Below are 13,630 nucleotides of genomic sequence, written 5' to 3'. Positions count from 1 at the left end.
GCTCCATTTTTGCTGTGTAGAACAAACCGAGCCAGCGTGGCTGTTTGACAGAACACAGGCAGAGCTCCAGTGTCTCCACTCTAATGAAGGAATCGTAATGTTTCCCAGTTTATTTTCTAAGGCCCGTGTTGATGGTGTGCCTCTGTTTCCGTCAGATGGTAAAGGCTATTCAGGTTCTGCGAATCCACTTGCTGGAGTTGGAGAAGGTCAATGAGCTCTGTAAGGACTTCTGTAACCGCTACATCACCTGCCTCAAAACCAAGATGCACAGCGACAACCTCCTGCGTAATGACCTGGGAGGACCCTATTCTCCAACACACACCAGTCTCAGCATGCAGCAGGTCAGTTAATGGGGTCCCTCTCTGAATAGCACCTCCCAACATGCACCATGTCATTTATCGGTGGGTAGATTTTGCATCTGGCAGTTCCATGCGGAAGCGCAGCATGACAGCCTCTTTACATTTGCTCACTAGTGTCTCTCTGTGATCCCCAGGAACTAATTCAGACCTCCTCTCCATCCATGACCTCTGTCTCCAGCTCTGTTAACCCCTCAGGGATTGTGGTGCCCGCCGGGGGTCTGCAACAGGGCAATGTCGCCATGACTACCATCAACTCTCAAGTAGTATCAGGTAAGCATGTGTGCCCCTCAATGCTGATGACACAGCTGTAATATAACCGTGAAACAAAACGAAATTAAAAGCTTGGTGACAGTATTTTTTTATTACAACTATATACAACTAGTTGACAGTTGAACTAAACTCTAGTTAACTCATCCCGGGTGTTGGCTTCTGACATGGCTACGTTAGCAGGACTATCTCGGCCCATTTAGCGAGTTAAAGCAGTGACATCAGGCCAAATCAGAACCATCATTTTCCGCTTATCCAAGTGGGAAGGGTCGCGGGGGCAGCAGCCTCAGCAAGGAAGCCCAGACTGTCCTCTCCCAGCCACGTCCACCAGCTCTTCCAGGGGATTCCTGAGGCGTTCCCAGGCCAGGCGAGAGATATAATCCCTCCAGCGTGTCCTGGGTCGGCCCCGAGGCCTCGGCCAGGTCTGACATGCCTGGAAAACCTTCCAAGGGAGGCGTCCTCACCAGATGCCTGAACCACCTCCACTGACTCCTCCATGGAGGAGCAGCAGCTCTACTCTGAGTCCCTCCTGAAGGAGTGAGCTCCTCACCCTGTCTCTAAGGGAGAGCCCAGCCTCCCTGAGGAGGAAACTCATTTCAGCCGCTTGTATTCAGGGTCTTGTTCTTTCAGGTCATTACCCAGAGCTCATGACCACAGGTGAGGGGTGGATGGACCGGTAAATCGAGAGCCTCGCCTTTTTGCTAATCTCCCTCTTCACCACAATCGACTAGTTTGGCACCCGCATCAATGCGTCAATCTGTCAATCTCCCGCTCCATTCTACCCTCACTTGTGAACAAGATCCCAAGATACTTAAACTGCTCCACCTGAGGCAGGACCTCCCCCTCGTTCTGGGGTGGGCAGGCCACCCTTTTCCGGCTGAGGACCATGGCCTCAGACTTAGAGGTGCTGATTCTCATCCCTGCAGCTTCACATTTGGCTGTGAACTCCCCCAGCAAGAGCTGGAGGTCGTGGTTTGATGGAGCTAAGAGTAACACATCATCCACATCCTCCCGCCACCAAACTCAACCCCCTCCACCACCCGGCTGCGCCTAGAAATTCGGGGGTTTGACTATCGCCCTGACCCTCCTCTCCAGTACCCTGGAGTAGACCTTTCCAGGGAGGCTGAGGAGTGTGATCCCCGGTAGTTGGACCACACCCTGTAGTCCCCTCTCTTAAAGATGGGGACCACCACCCCAGTCTGCCACTCCAAAGGCACCCGCCCCCGATGTCCATGCAATGTTGCAGAGACTTGTCAACCGAGAAAGCCCCAGGGGATACCCAGGGCAGATCTCATCCACCCCCAGAGCTCTGCCACGGCAGTGTTGCTTAACTGCCTTGATGACTTCTTCCCCTGAGATAGGATGACCCCCCCCCCCAAGTACTCTCCCAACTCTGTCTCCTCCATGGAGTACGTGTTGGTGGGATTGAGGAGTTCCTCAAAGTATTCCTTCCACTGCCCTATTAGCTCCCCAGTTGACGTCAGCAGCCTCCCGTCCCCACTGTAAACAGTGTGGGCAAGTTGCCACCCCCCCCCCCCCAGGGCGATGGAACCTTTTCGGAGCCGACCAATAGTCATTCTCTGTGGCCTCACCGGACTCCACCCACGCCTGAGTTTTTGCCTGGGCGACCGCCATGGCTGTTCACCGCTTGGCCTGCTGGTACCGGTCAGCTGCCTCTGAAGACCACAGATCAACTACGCCCTGTAGGCCTCCATCTTCAGCCTGACAGCCGCCTCGGGAGTTACCGCCACATCCGGCACCAGCAGCCTTGCAGCCGCAGCTCACAACAGCCGCCTCGACAATGGCAGAGTGGAACATGGTCCATTTGGACTCAATGTCCCCCTCCGCCCCGGGACGTGGTCAAAGCTCTGCCAGAGGTGGGAGTTGAAGATCATCCTGACAGGTTCTTCTGCCAGGCGTTCCCAGCAAACCCTCACTACTTGTTTGGGCCTACCAGGTCTGCACGGCGTCTCCCCTGATCCAACTCACCACCAGATGGTGATCAGTTGACAGCTCAGCTCCTCTCTATTAACATTTTCACAATCAAAAGTCTTCTTTTTGGGAAAAACTCCACTTGAGATACACTAAAGCAACTCAATCTACAGTTCATCTGCACTGGAAAAGCAAGGAATCGAGTATTTTGATGACTGACTTATAGAATATGTAGTTTTTGGAATTTCCTTTTCAGGGAGCGGAGTTCTCAAATATGATTTGCTGAGATTTGCGGGGCAGCAATTTACTGCCAAGAGCAACACCGTTTACAGCCCAGTACACGCTTGCGACTGACAGGGTAGCGTATAGAAGAAAGAGAACCTCTCTTTCGCCATAGTCAGCATAAAACCCCTATTTATCATTTTCATGATCTTCATCAGGTGTTCCCAATATAAGATAGAAGTTTATCAGTCCAATAATCAATCAGGCCTCAGAGGAGGGTTGGAAAATTGTCTCAAAATGCCAAACAAACATGCTGAAGTGGTGTTAAACTTGTGAAGGTTCTGAGGCGATACGCTGGAACGGTAGCTCTGTTTGAGCTTTCATCATAGGTGTGGATGAGTGATCGCCACTAAAGTATATCATGAGAGGTAATTAGTATGGTTAGCATGTTGTTCATGCTTACATGGCTGTCGTGACAGAGTTTTGTGTACATGTGTATCAGAGTGCACGGCAATTATCCCTCACAGAGTGCTGGGCTGATAGATTCTCATAATGTCAAGCCTGTACAGTGAAATGTTAATCCTGCCCTCTGGAAATCCCTTTTAACCCAAAATAAATCAATGTCTCAGCCTTTGATCACTCGACGTAGAGGAGCTCAAACAGACTGTGATAAGAGTGTCTTGATCAAGGCTCATTAAGCCAGCAGCAAAAACACTCTCCCGTCTTCTTCTTTTTTTCTGGGTTAAAGGACATTAACACACCTTGAATTTAATCATCCTGTCTCTTGATTGCCAGGCGTTTGTTTTCTGTGCTGACAAGAATTTAATAAGCCTGGTAGTGGTGCGATGTGACTGCTGCTGGAGCCTCTTGATACTCATGAAGGTAAATTATCCCATCAGGTGGGACCCTGTACCAACCGGTTGCCATGGTGACATCACAAGGGCAAGTGTTAACACAGGCGCTGCCTCCAGGAACCATCCAGATCCAGAACTCACAGGTAAAGCCATCCCACCGGTGACGATGATGATGATGATGATGATGATGACGATGATGACGATGATGATGATGATGATGATGAAGCTCCCCCTCTCGGCCCGCACCACCCACCGTCTCAATTTGTTATTATTAAAAGGTTCTCTTGCTATGGCACAGAAATCCCCACGGGCACCGTTTCATTGTGTCGGTCTGAACACAAACCCCCCGCTGACACACAAAATGGAAATAGTTTATTCCTGTTGTTCCTGCGTTGACGTTATCCTGTCAGCTTCAACCGCTGATGAAAGTCATGTGAGGACACGCACAGCTGAATGGGGGGGTCGGTCTCTCACCACCATGTTTCATTTTGTGAATCGTCTTTTATGCTTTTAGATGTAAAAAGAGTAAGACGATGCCAAAATATACGTAGTATCCAGTAGTAACAGTCAAACTCACACAGGAATCGAGTTGTTTCACACGCTTGTGGTTTGTTTGAGGATTTGAACAGCAGCTGTCTCACTGGGTTTTGTGTCGGTGAATGAAACTCTTTGTCCTTTTGATCAACTGAATCACCGAAGATTTAATCAAAGCTGGTTTATGAATTCAGACGACACTGGAATCCAAAACTGAACCAGAAGCAGGAGGGCTGAGGATGACGAGGGCTGATGAACTCTCAAAACAGACACAGAAGAAGAACAGCAACCCAAGACACCAGAGGGGAAACATTTCAAAATAAAAGAGGAGCTCGAACTGGACAGCGTTTCACCAGACATTAGACAATACAAGACTTCAATGATGAACGAACACCAACACAAGAAGAGGAGCTCTGGCTCTCTGCACCGTGCTGCACCACTGGCAAACTCAAGAGGGGATTTCTGCTGCTGCTGAAGTTCAGTCTGTCTGTATTACTAAACACGTCTTAAAGGTGGACATGATAAAAACCTACACTTTTGATAGCATGCGCTGAACGCATAGATGAGTATCTGGCCTTCTTCCAGGCGAGCAGACAGCAAGTCCTGAGCACACGTTGGCATTCAAAACCTTTATGACTTTCCTTTTGTTGTATCTCGCTATAGCAACCAGAGCAGTGTGGGGCGGGGGGGGCCGGACCCCGGCACTCGAGCCCGTCCTGCTCCCAGGATGCTTCTCAGAGGAAGTCAGGGTTTCAGAGCCTGAATGTCTTGTGTCCTGGCTGCAGTGAGCGCGTGAGAGTCTGAGTTGGCTCATGGTGCTGCGTGGTTGAACGAGACACTTTCACCTCTCTGTCCTGCAGACAGACTCAGACAGAGAGCATCAGGTTTGTGACGTAACCGCTCGCACCTGGAACACACCTGAGAATCTCATGGTGGCCCGTCATCACGTTATTGGGTTATTTAGCAGATATCTGATATGCTGATATTGTCACGACTGCTGTGGCTGACACACTTGCAGATGTTAATTATCCGTCATAAACGGTTTGTACGTACTAAAGAAACACAAGCATTGCAAATGTAAGAATTAAAAAAAAGTTGAGTTTTTATTTTTCATTTATTTCTCAAACTTTTGGAAAAGTCCAGATATTTGATATTAACCACCTTGTTTCCTCACCATGAACAGCAGATGATGAGCAAAGAAGAAGGCTTGGCCGAACATCAGCCATCACACGGATCCATGACGATGACGATAGCGTTTATGTTTTGGTACTGATTGACATCATTGTCATGATGCTTTCTGCAGATCTGTGACGTGACTACATTATCCTGTATATGTTGGTTGAACTGATAATTATCATTGAATCCCAGCCGTGGTTCTCTTTGAGAACAAAGCCGGTCTGGAACCACGATCTTAGGTGGAGCTGGAGACGTTCAGGCGTGTTCTCCTCAGTGTGTTGTTCTCCTCGGTGTGTTGTTCTCCTCGGTGTGTTGTTCTCCTCGGTGTGTTGTTCTCCTCGGTGTGTTGTTCTCCTCAGTGTGTTGTTCTCCTCGGTGTGTTGTTCTCCTCGGTGTGTTGTTCTCCTCGGTGTGTTGTTCTCCTCGGTGTGTTGTTCTCCTCAGTGGTGAATGCTGCTGCTCATATTTGCAGTTTAGAAACAAGCTTCATGAGCTCTGACGCAAGCATGGCTGCGAGTCGTGGGCTGCTGGCTGCATCACTGGTGAGGCCTTGATGGTCTCTATACTTGCCGTTAGATATAAATAAATACTGGGAGCAGCGGGGGGGTATCACGGCGCTGTGTGAGCAGCAGTAGTGGCCTGAAGAGCAGCTCATTTTCAGGCAGGTAATTCTGTGCTTGACAGTCAGACGAGGCCTCGGTGAATAGCGGCGCCCCAGCCCAGGCAGAGGGCTACACGTGGACTGGGGATTGAACTCAGCCCCGTCGCTACTTTGCCGACAAGCCCCGAGTAATCACACTCTCGAGCTCGCTGCTGCCAATTAATTCATCCTCCCTCTTCCACCGGAACATGCATTCTCCCAGGGCTGAGGGGGATAAGAGGAGGGTTGTCCACGTGACACCCAGCTGCAACTGTAATGAGTCTTGTTTTGTGTGGGGAGTCTGAGGGGGGATCTGAGTCGGTGGGAATGTTTATTTATGGGCATTGTGTGGGTTAAGGGGGTTCTGCCTTGGTGTGCACGCAGGGTTGTCTGTTATTTGTCTCCTCGCCAGCTGAGATTGTTTCCACTACTACGCTCTGCACAGAATTAATCCATTTTATATTCTTTAGCAGACTTGTGATTTTATTTATTCATGCACTTTATGCTGCACACTCATGAGATGCTTCTCGCTGAAGTGTTTTTGCCTTTATTAATGGTTCCTCGTTCTAAAAGAGCCCTCCACAAAGTATTCCCACATCTAACGGTCCTCGGTAACTGCTTACTTTCTGCTTACTTTCTTTCATATTTATGAATATGCAGGCTAAATAAAAGGCTGTTTGACGTGTCAACGCCGTGTTTGGAGCCTCACTGGATCCGTGGCGTGGTGGCGAGGCAACAAACATGGCGTCAGTGAGGACACTTGGATGACTTCAGACAAGCAGCATGGAGGAATTTTATTGTGGGTTTTTATTTTGTGCATTTAATAGTTGTTCACCATTCACTTCAGTTGTTTGGGAGGTTTTCCTTTTCCTGTGACGCTCCAGCAGCGTGAGGGGGAGCAGATGAGGACGACGTTCTCATTTTCGGGTGAACCGCCCCTTTAACACGCTCAGCTAAAGTCTGACTGTGAGTGTGACAGTGATGTACAGTTCTACGGAAGGGAATGAGAGCTGGTTATTACACGCCAACAGTTCGTCCGTCTCTCTATTTTCTTATTTCCCTTCCTTGTTGGTGCTGCACTCTAATTGGTTCCTCCCTTTAAGAAGATCATTTCCAACTGTTCACTGCGGTTGGTCAACAAGATGAAAGAGCGCGTTACACCAAGAGCAAACACATCCAGAGTTAGTGAGTATTTCTGGCAGCAGGCTGGTGTGTGTGTGTGTGTGTGTGTGTGTGCGCGCGCGCGTGTGTATGCGTGCATGCGAGTGGGATGGACTCAGAATAAAGTGAGGTGTGTGTTCTTGGTCATGTATGTTGCCCCCTGCAACAACATGGCTCATTCATGTGTTTTCATGGTTTTTGAGCGTGGAGCTCTTGACCAGAGAGCAGTTTGATGCTTCAGAACTGACGCGTTGTTGTTGTTGTTGTGGTGGCGGTGGTGGCGGTGGTGTGTAAATGTGCACATGCGGGTCCCTCCTCTGGTTTCCTGGATCTGGTCCTGGGATGTAGACTTGCAGGAGTCAGTCCTCAGACGTTCAGCTTCGTCAGACCACACACACAAACCCAGTCGTGCCTCGTTCTGTCGCCTTACTGAAACTGAAATCTGAATTAGTGGCTGAAGACCTGCCTGAGCGTCCCCTCTTCAAACTCCTTGTGGAGGACTGAAGAGCCCACTGACCCTCTCTGCTTCCCCCGGATTCAAGGGTGCTTTTTTTTTTAACATTTGAAGTATCATTACTCAAATCCAGTTACCATGGTGACTCTTGAGGAGGTGTCTCTGCCCTTGCTACAGAAAAAAATATTGGTAATTGGTTGTCTCCCTTTGTTACCATAGCAACAATAACGAGGCCCTATCTTCTTTTCATCCTCTTCCTCCCCCCTTCCCTCCATTCCTCTCACCTCCCTGCTGTCCGAAGGTAAATGTTGACCTGTCGGCCCTGCTGGACAGCGAAGACAAGAAGTCCAAGAATAAGAGGGGGGTCCTTCCCAAGCAAGCCACCAACATCATGCGCTCCTGGCTCTTTCAGCATCTCATGGTGAGACAGAGAAGATGGCTGGTCTACGTGTGTGTGTGTGTGTGTGTGTGTTTTGACCTCTTGGGGGTCGTTCAGTGAAGAGAATGGCGGTGTGTGACGTGTGAGTGGAGACTCGGGATCAGAGGCTGATCATGTCAGAGCACAGGGACTGTCAGCATTTTGTATCAAGAGCCATCAATCATTAAACATAAGAAGTCTAAGTCAGATTTCTGAATGGAGGTGTGCTTGTGTCTGCTTCTAGCATCCGTACCCAACAGAAGATGAGAAGAGGCAGATTGCAGCACAAACAAATCTAACCCTCCTGCAAGTGAACAACTGGTAAGAAGCCTGAGAGGACAGTGGCAGACTCACCGGGTCACAAAGGAAGACGCTTCCTATTGCTGCAGTAAGAGATCCAGTGGGGCGCCTGTGACGCGCTGGCGCCATCTCCTGGTTGAACGTGTCAAGTCCTCTGTGTGGAGCATTTATCAGTGGCATTGGCCATTTTAGTCTGGAAAGTTTTAACACATAAAATCAAGATGTTTTCTCTCTCCAGCATTCGTTCAAACACGTCCTGATAGTGGCACTTAGTTTCTAACATCTCTCCCTCTCTCACACACGCGCACACACACACACACACACACACACACACACACACACACACACACACACACACACACACACACACACACACACACACACACACACGCTGCTGGAAGGGTTGACAGGAGATTAGCTGGATGAGTAAGAGTTTCTGGAAAAGCAAAAACAGAGAACTGGAGAGTGCAGTACTTCGGTGCCCTCCCATGTTCTTGTAATATTTGTACAGTCGGATTAACAATGAGCCATGGGGTGGAGACAGCTGAGAAACCTACCGTTGAGTTATCAAAGAATTAAACTGCTTTACCTCTTGAATTCAGAACTCCAGAGGTTAATATTTCATCACTGTTAAATTCAGAGTTGAGCAGGTTGAAGGTCTATAATCTGACACACAGACAAAGAAAATAAAGCACAAATCCCCGAACATGAAAGGACTCTCACACTCACTCAATTTTTCATTTTTGCAAAAAAAAAAGAAAAAAATTGTTTTTGTTTTTTTCTGCCATGGATGCAGGATAAAGCTCTGAGTGTGTGTGTGTGTGTGTTTGCGCGCGCGTGTGTGATTGTGTGTGTCTGTCCTCCCCGCAGGTTCATCAATGCTCGCCGGCGCATCCTGCAGCCCATGCTTGATGCCAGTAACCCTGACCCGGCTCCAAAAGCAAAGAAGATGAAGTCCCAGCACCGTCCCACACAGCGCTTCTGGCCCGACTCCATCGTGGCCGGAGTTCTGCAGACACACAGATCTCAAACAGGAAACAACTCAGACAGTACGTTACCAGTTTCCAAGACAATGACACACACACACACACACACACACACACACACACACACACACACACACACACACTTGCAAAACCTTCGAGAGGGCTGAATTGCAGGTTTCTTATAATAGGTACAAGCATGCAAAGAATCAAACCTGTGTGTTTAAGTCTTAACCACTGGGTGCCACTATTATCCTTTTTACTGGGAGACATACAAGTCCTGAGGACAGAGGGCCAGACCGCTGAGCACGGGTCTCCTGGGAAACCCTCCAATCAGGAAGCACTTTTCACTCAGTCAAGCTCTAGTTTTTAGTTGAGTTTCTGTTGCCAGGTGAAAGGTGAGGGTATGGCAGATGTGGAGCCTGAAACCTGTAATAAAAGCATGTTTCTTCACTGTCGCACTTTTCAAATGAAGCAGTATTTGTCCCTCAAGGAGATGTGTGTGTGTGTGTGTGTGTGTGTGTGTGTGTGTGTGTGTGTGTGTGTGACCTCCTCACCCCTGCTCTCTCTCTCTCTCTCTCTCTCCCTCCCTCTGCTCAGACCCACTGAGTCTGGACAGCCTCCAGTCGCTGTCGTCAGACTCTGCCACCCTGGCCATGCAGCAAGCCATGCTGGGAGCCGACGATTCCATGGATGGCACTGAGGAGGAGGAGGACGAGGAGGAGGAAGAAGAGGAAGAGGAGGAATGCATGGAAGAGGAGGATGAGGAGGAGGACGTAGAGGAGGAAAATGACAGGGGGAGGCAGATGTCCGGCAGAGGAGGAGGAGGAGGAGGACGGAGAGATCTGAGCATGGAGCACCGAGAGGAACTGGAGTAGCCGCAGCGGGGGGGCGTGTGGATGAACTTTGACCTGACGTGTCCCCTTCATGTGTCTTCTTCAATCTCCACTAGGACAGCGCTGTTGCTAATTATCTCCTGAGAGCATTTAAGGGCCTTCAGGTTGGGGTTTGGTTTTTTTGCCAGATTCATCAAGGACTACAACTATGGAGGCCATCACAGTGACCATCATAACCCTACCTGTCGAGAGTGAATGTTGGTTTAACAATGAAATGTGTTCTTTAACCTGACATGTCGTTCCCATGCGGTGGGTTCCAGAAGTATTTGGATCGTAGCACTCAACTCATCATTCATGGCACAAGAACTTTAGATTTCAGTCAAAGAAGAGCAGAGTTGACCTGCAGAGAGCCCTGGAGGTGTCCAGCGGTTACAGACAGCTGAATATATTCACTAGACAGTGCTGGGGTCAAAGTGGCGCGTGAGACGGACGGCCACTCCTGACGTCAGCCACTGTAGATGAAAATCAGAACGATGTTAAAATCCAACGCTGGCCATTGTGTTGGGCACGTTTGTGAGGGGTTCTGATGCTCTGGTTTGTTCTTACACACCCAGGACGCAGACAGCAGAGTTCAGGAGGGAGGAGTCAAGGACAGCCATCAGGCTTTACGTCCTGTCTGAAAGACTGAATTAAGGGCTAAAAAGAAAAAAAATAGAAACACCTCATCCCAGATGTATGCCTCCCTGATGTTTGTCTTTTCAGTTCATCCTTGAGTCCCAGTTGATGTTGGCAGACATTCCCTCAAGACGTTCCTGAGAAACTGAGTTAATGACACACAAATCCAGAACATGAAGCCTCCAATTTACAGCTGTCGCAAGCACGGAGGCACAAATAATCCCAGAGTGTGTAAGAACAAATGTGTGTGTAAGAGGAGTCCGTGATGAGGCCACATTTGTGTGGGAGTGGGACTTTGGGAAGACGTCGATCGTTATTGTGCTCTACGTTAGATTTTGTCCCTTCTTTGAATTTGGTAACCTGATGTCACAACCTTGGGGGCCGGCTGTGTTTGTGGAAGGTTTTGTTTTTCTGAATGTAATCTGTCCAGATAGTTTGTCACAAACACAAACTGAGGTGCCAGAAAGCCCTGCTAGAGTTGAGCAAGGGGGGGGGGGGGGGGGGCAGTGCTGTCCAAATACCTGCAGAGGGGACTCGTCATGTTGGCGTCCACCGCCGGTGCAGCGCGGCACATCGTGTCACTCACGCCTTTTCATGACTCATAGGTTCTCAGGTCGAACAAACACTTGGCGTTTTTCTTCCTCATGAGTGTCACACTTGACTCCTCGCCACAACAAACCTTTCAAGCATGACCTTGGAAACAATCTCACTTTTTTCCTCCTGTCTCCTGTGAGCCAAAACAGCGCAGTGAACCAGTGTCTCCTGACTGCACAACAGTATGTATATTGGGTTTTGCATTCTGATGTTGAAGGTTTGCGTATTTATTTGGTCTTCATTTCTTGCGTAGCGTCAGAGGGAAACTCCAGGAACAACACGATGGTTGCGTCTGCACACTCGAAGGTTTTGCAAGTGTCTCTGAATCCATGGTGGCAATGCACATACTTGACTTGAACTATCAGTTCTTAAAAACTTTTTGTGACTTTGGGTGATTCGGTCTCAGAGGAGAAACTCTTCGACGTTCATCGAAGTCACGCTGAGATCATCCAGGACTTTGTACTCTCCAACCGACAGAGCCATTGTCGTTTACTGACAAACTTTTTCAAAGAAGAAAAAATGTTGAGGAGAAAGAACGAGGAAGAGGGAGGGAAAAACTTTGGTGTGAAGGATTTTGAAGAAACAATTTCAGCTCTCTGTTTTGTACTTAAACTGGATTCACTCGTTTCTATTGTGAAGACGTCTAGAAAAAGCAGCCCATGTTATATTGAATGTTCTGAGTGTTCATCGTGAAGTCATTAATATTCTTTTCTCCATTGTTTTTTAAATGGATCTTCCAGAACAAGACAATAGGGAATATTTCTATTTCATTTGTACACTTTGTTGTCATAATCTACTGTGTTTCAATAGACCAATTTTAATAATTAAACATGTAAAGGTACTTATGTTGACTCGGTGATATGACACATCCGCCACCCAGAGAAGAACAAACACACCTGAACACATCAGAAGGGACTGAAACAGTCTTTGTAATGTGCTGGTGACACAACCTTCCCAGCTCGGCTCCATTTGAACGTACTTCCAGATGAGAATTAGGAGCCTAAACACTGGTTTGAACTCCCCTCACTACCTCGCCGCGTGTCGCCCCCACCCACTGGTTACTGCTCAAGCCTGTGATTTAACCTGAAGACGCCCACCCAAATGTTCTCCCACTTTGACTCCGGTGAAAAGAACCCAACAGTTGTTGACTGCAGGGTTTCAGCGTTGGAAACCGGATTCTGCAGTTTAGACTCACTGCTGCTGGTCTCTACTTTTTTCTGCAGAATCTCAGCATTTTTGGATTCTGTTTAAAAAAAAAGGCCTTATTAATCACTCCATGAATGCATCGATATATGCATTTCAAACAAACTTGTCCATTTCCACTGATGAGTACCAAGTATTTACACGGTTACTTGCAGCATTGCTCAGAGTACTTTGAACAAGTGTGCTTGGGGAAGCGGTCAGTAACCCAGTCGCACATCGGCTCACGTCTGTAGTTCTCCATGGAACCCCTAAAAGAACGAGAGCAAGAAGAACAAAACTAGCAGAGAAGCTGCCGGCGTGTCTGGTGAGCACCAGGAACTTCAACCTTTTCACAGGTTGACTCATGCAGCTCAGTATTTCTGTTTTTAATTCTTTTTTGTAGACAAATTTATTCTCAAAACACTTGCAAGCATGCTACGACTTTGTTGATCCTTTAAAGTGAAGACTTCCCTGAAGCTGAATTCATGATCACCTGAAGTCTACGGAGGAACACAAAACCACAACGAATGTTATCATTGGTTAGATGAAGGCAGGAAGTTAAACCAGTCAGACATCCCTAAAGCGCATTTCCCTCAGAGGCCCCCACCAGGTGGCTGGTTCACGGTTTGGAGCAATAAAGTGCAAAAACCAGCAGTGGCCTTTGCTAATGGCGTCCACCTCCGTCCTGACCACATGGACCGCGACACAGCTTTACAACCAGACCGTTACTGGACGACATGCAGCGATGTCACCTGGAATATCCAGTGAGTGTCTGAGAAGCAGGCCGATGCCTCCAGGATAGTGCAAACATCATTTCCAGCATTCACGAGATGTTGCTAGAAAACACTGTGTCATGTGATGTTTGTTCCATCAGAAGTCCCTCCTGTCGCCACTAGGTGGCGCAATGACTGTACCTCTGCTTGTAGGTGTCATTTTATCCTGTGGTGTCAAGCTGCTCCAGTTTTGTGGTACAGCTCGCCATGGTAACGTCCTCTGAGGAAAGCTCCACATTTGGTGAGAATAGGCCTGCTGACATACAGACC

At 48.4% G+C, this 13,630-nt stretch overlaps 1 protein-coding gene across 7 annotated transcripts in view; it reads left to right on the top strand.

Annotated features, from left to right (window-relative positions):
* The window catches only part of LOC147249295 (homeobox protein PKNOX2-like), a 99,998-nt gene extending 88,684 nt beyond the window's left edge, over positions 1-11,314 (top strand). For all 7 annotated transcript variants that reach the window (XM_086226293.1, XM_086226291.1, XM_086226295.1 and 4 more), the window contains 7 exons: positions 156-341; positions 494-629; positions 3,680-3,777; positions 7,901-8,020; positions 8,262-8,338; positions 9,188-9,366; positions 9,901-11,314. In XM_086226293.1, the coding sequence (XP_086082419.1) occupies positions 156-341; positions 494-629; positions 3,680-3,777; positions 7,901-8,020; positions 8,262-8,338; positions 9,188-9,366; positions 9,901-10,178 (1,074 nt within the window). In that variant the 3' untranslated portion in view covers positions 10,179-11,314. The remainder of the gene's footprint in view (positions 1-155; positions 342-493; positions 630-3,679; positions 3,778-7,900; positions 8,021-8,261; positions 8,339-9,187; positions 9,367-9,900) is intronic.
* The last annotated feature ends 2,316 nt before the right edge of the window (positions 11,315-13,630 follow it).

This window comes from Aulostomus chinensis, chromosome 15, assembly GCF_037954235.1.
Source record: "Aulostomus chinensis isolate RoL2024-O1b breed Wild chromosome 15, RoL_Achi_v1.0, whole genome shotgun sequence".
Lineage (NCBI taxonomy): Eukaryota > Metazoa > Chordata > Actinopteri > Syngnathiformes > Aulostomidae > Aulostomus > Aulostomus chinensis.
This window is presented reverse-complemented; position numbering and strand designations above follow the sequence as displayed.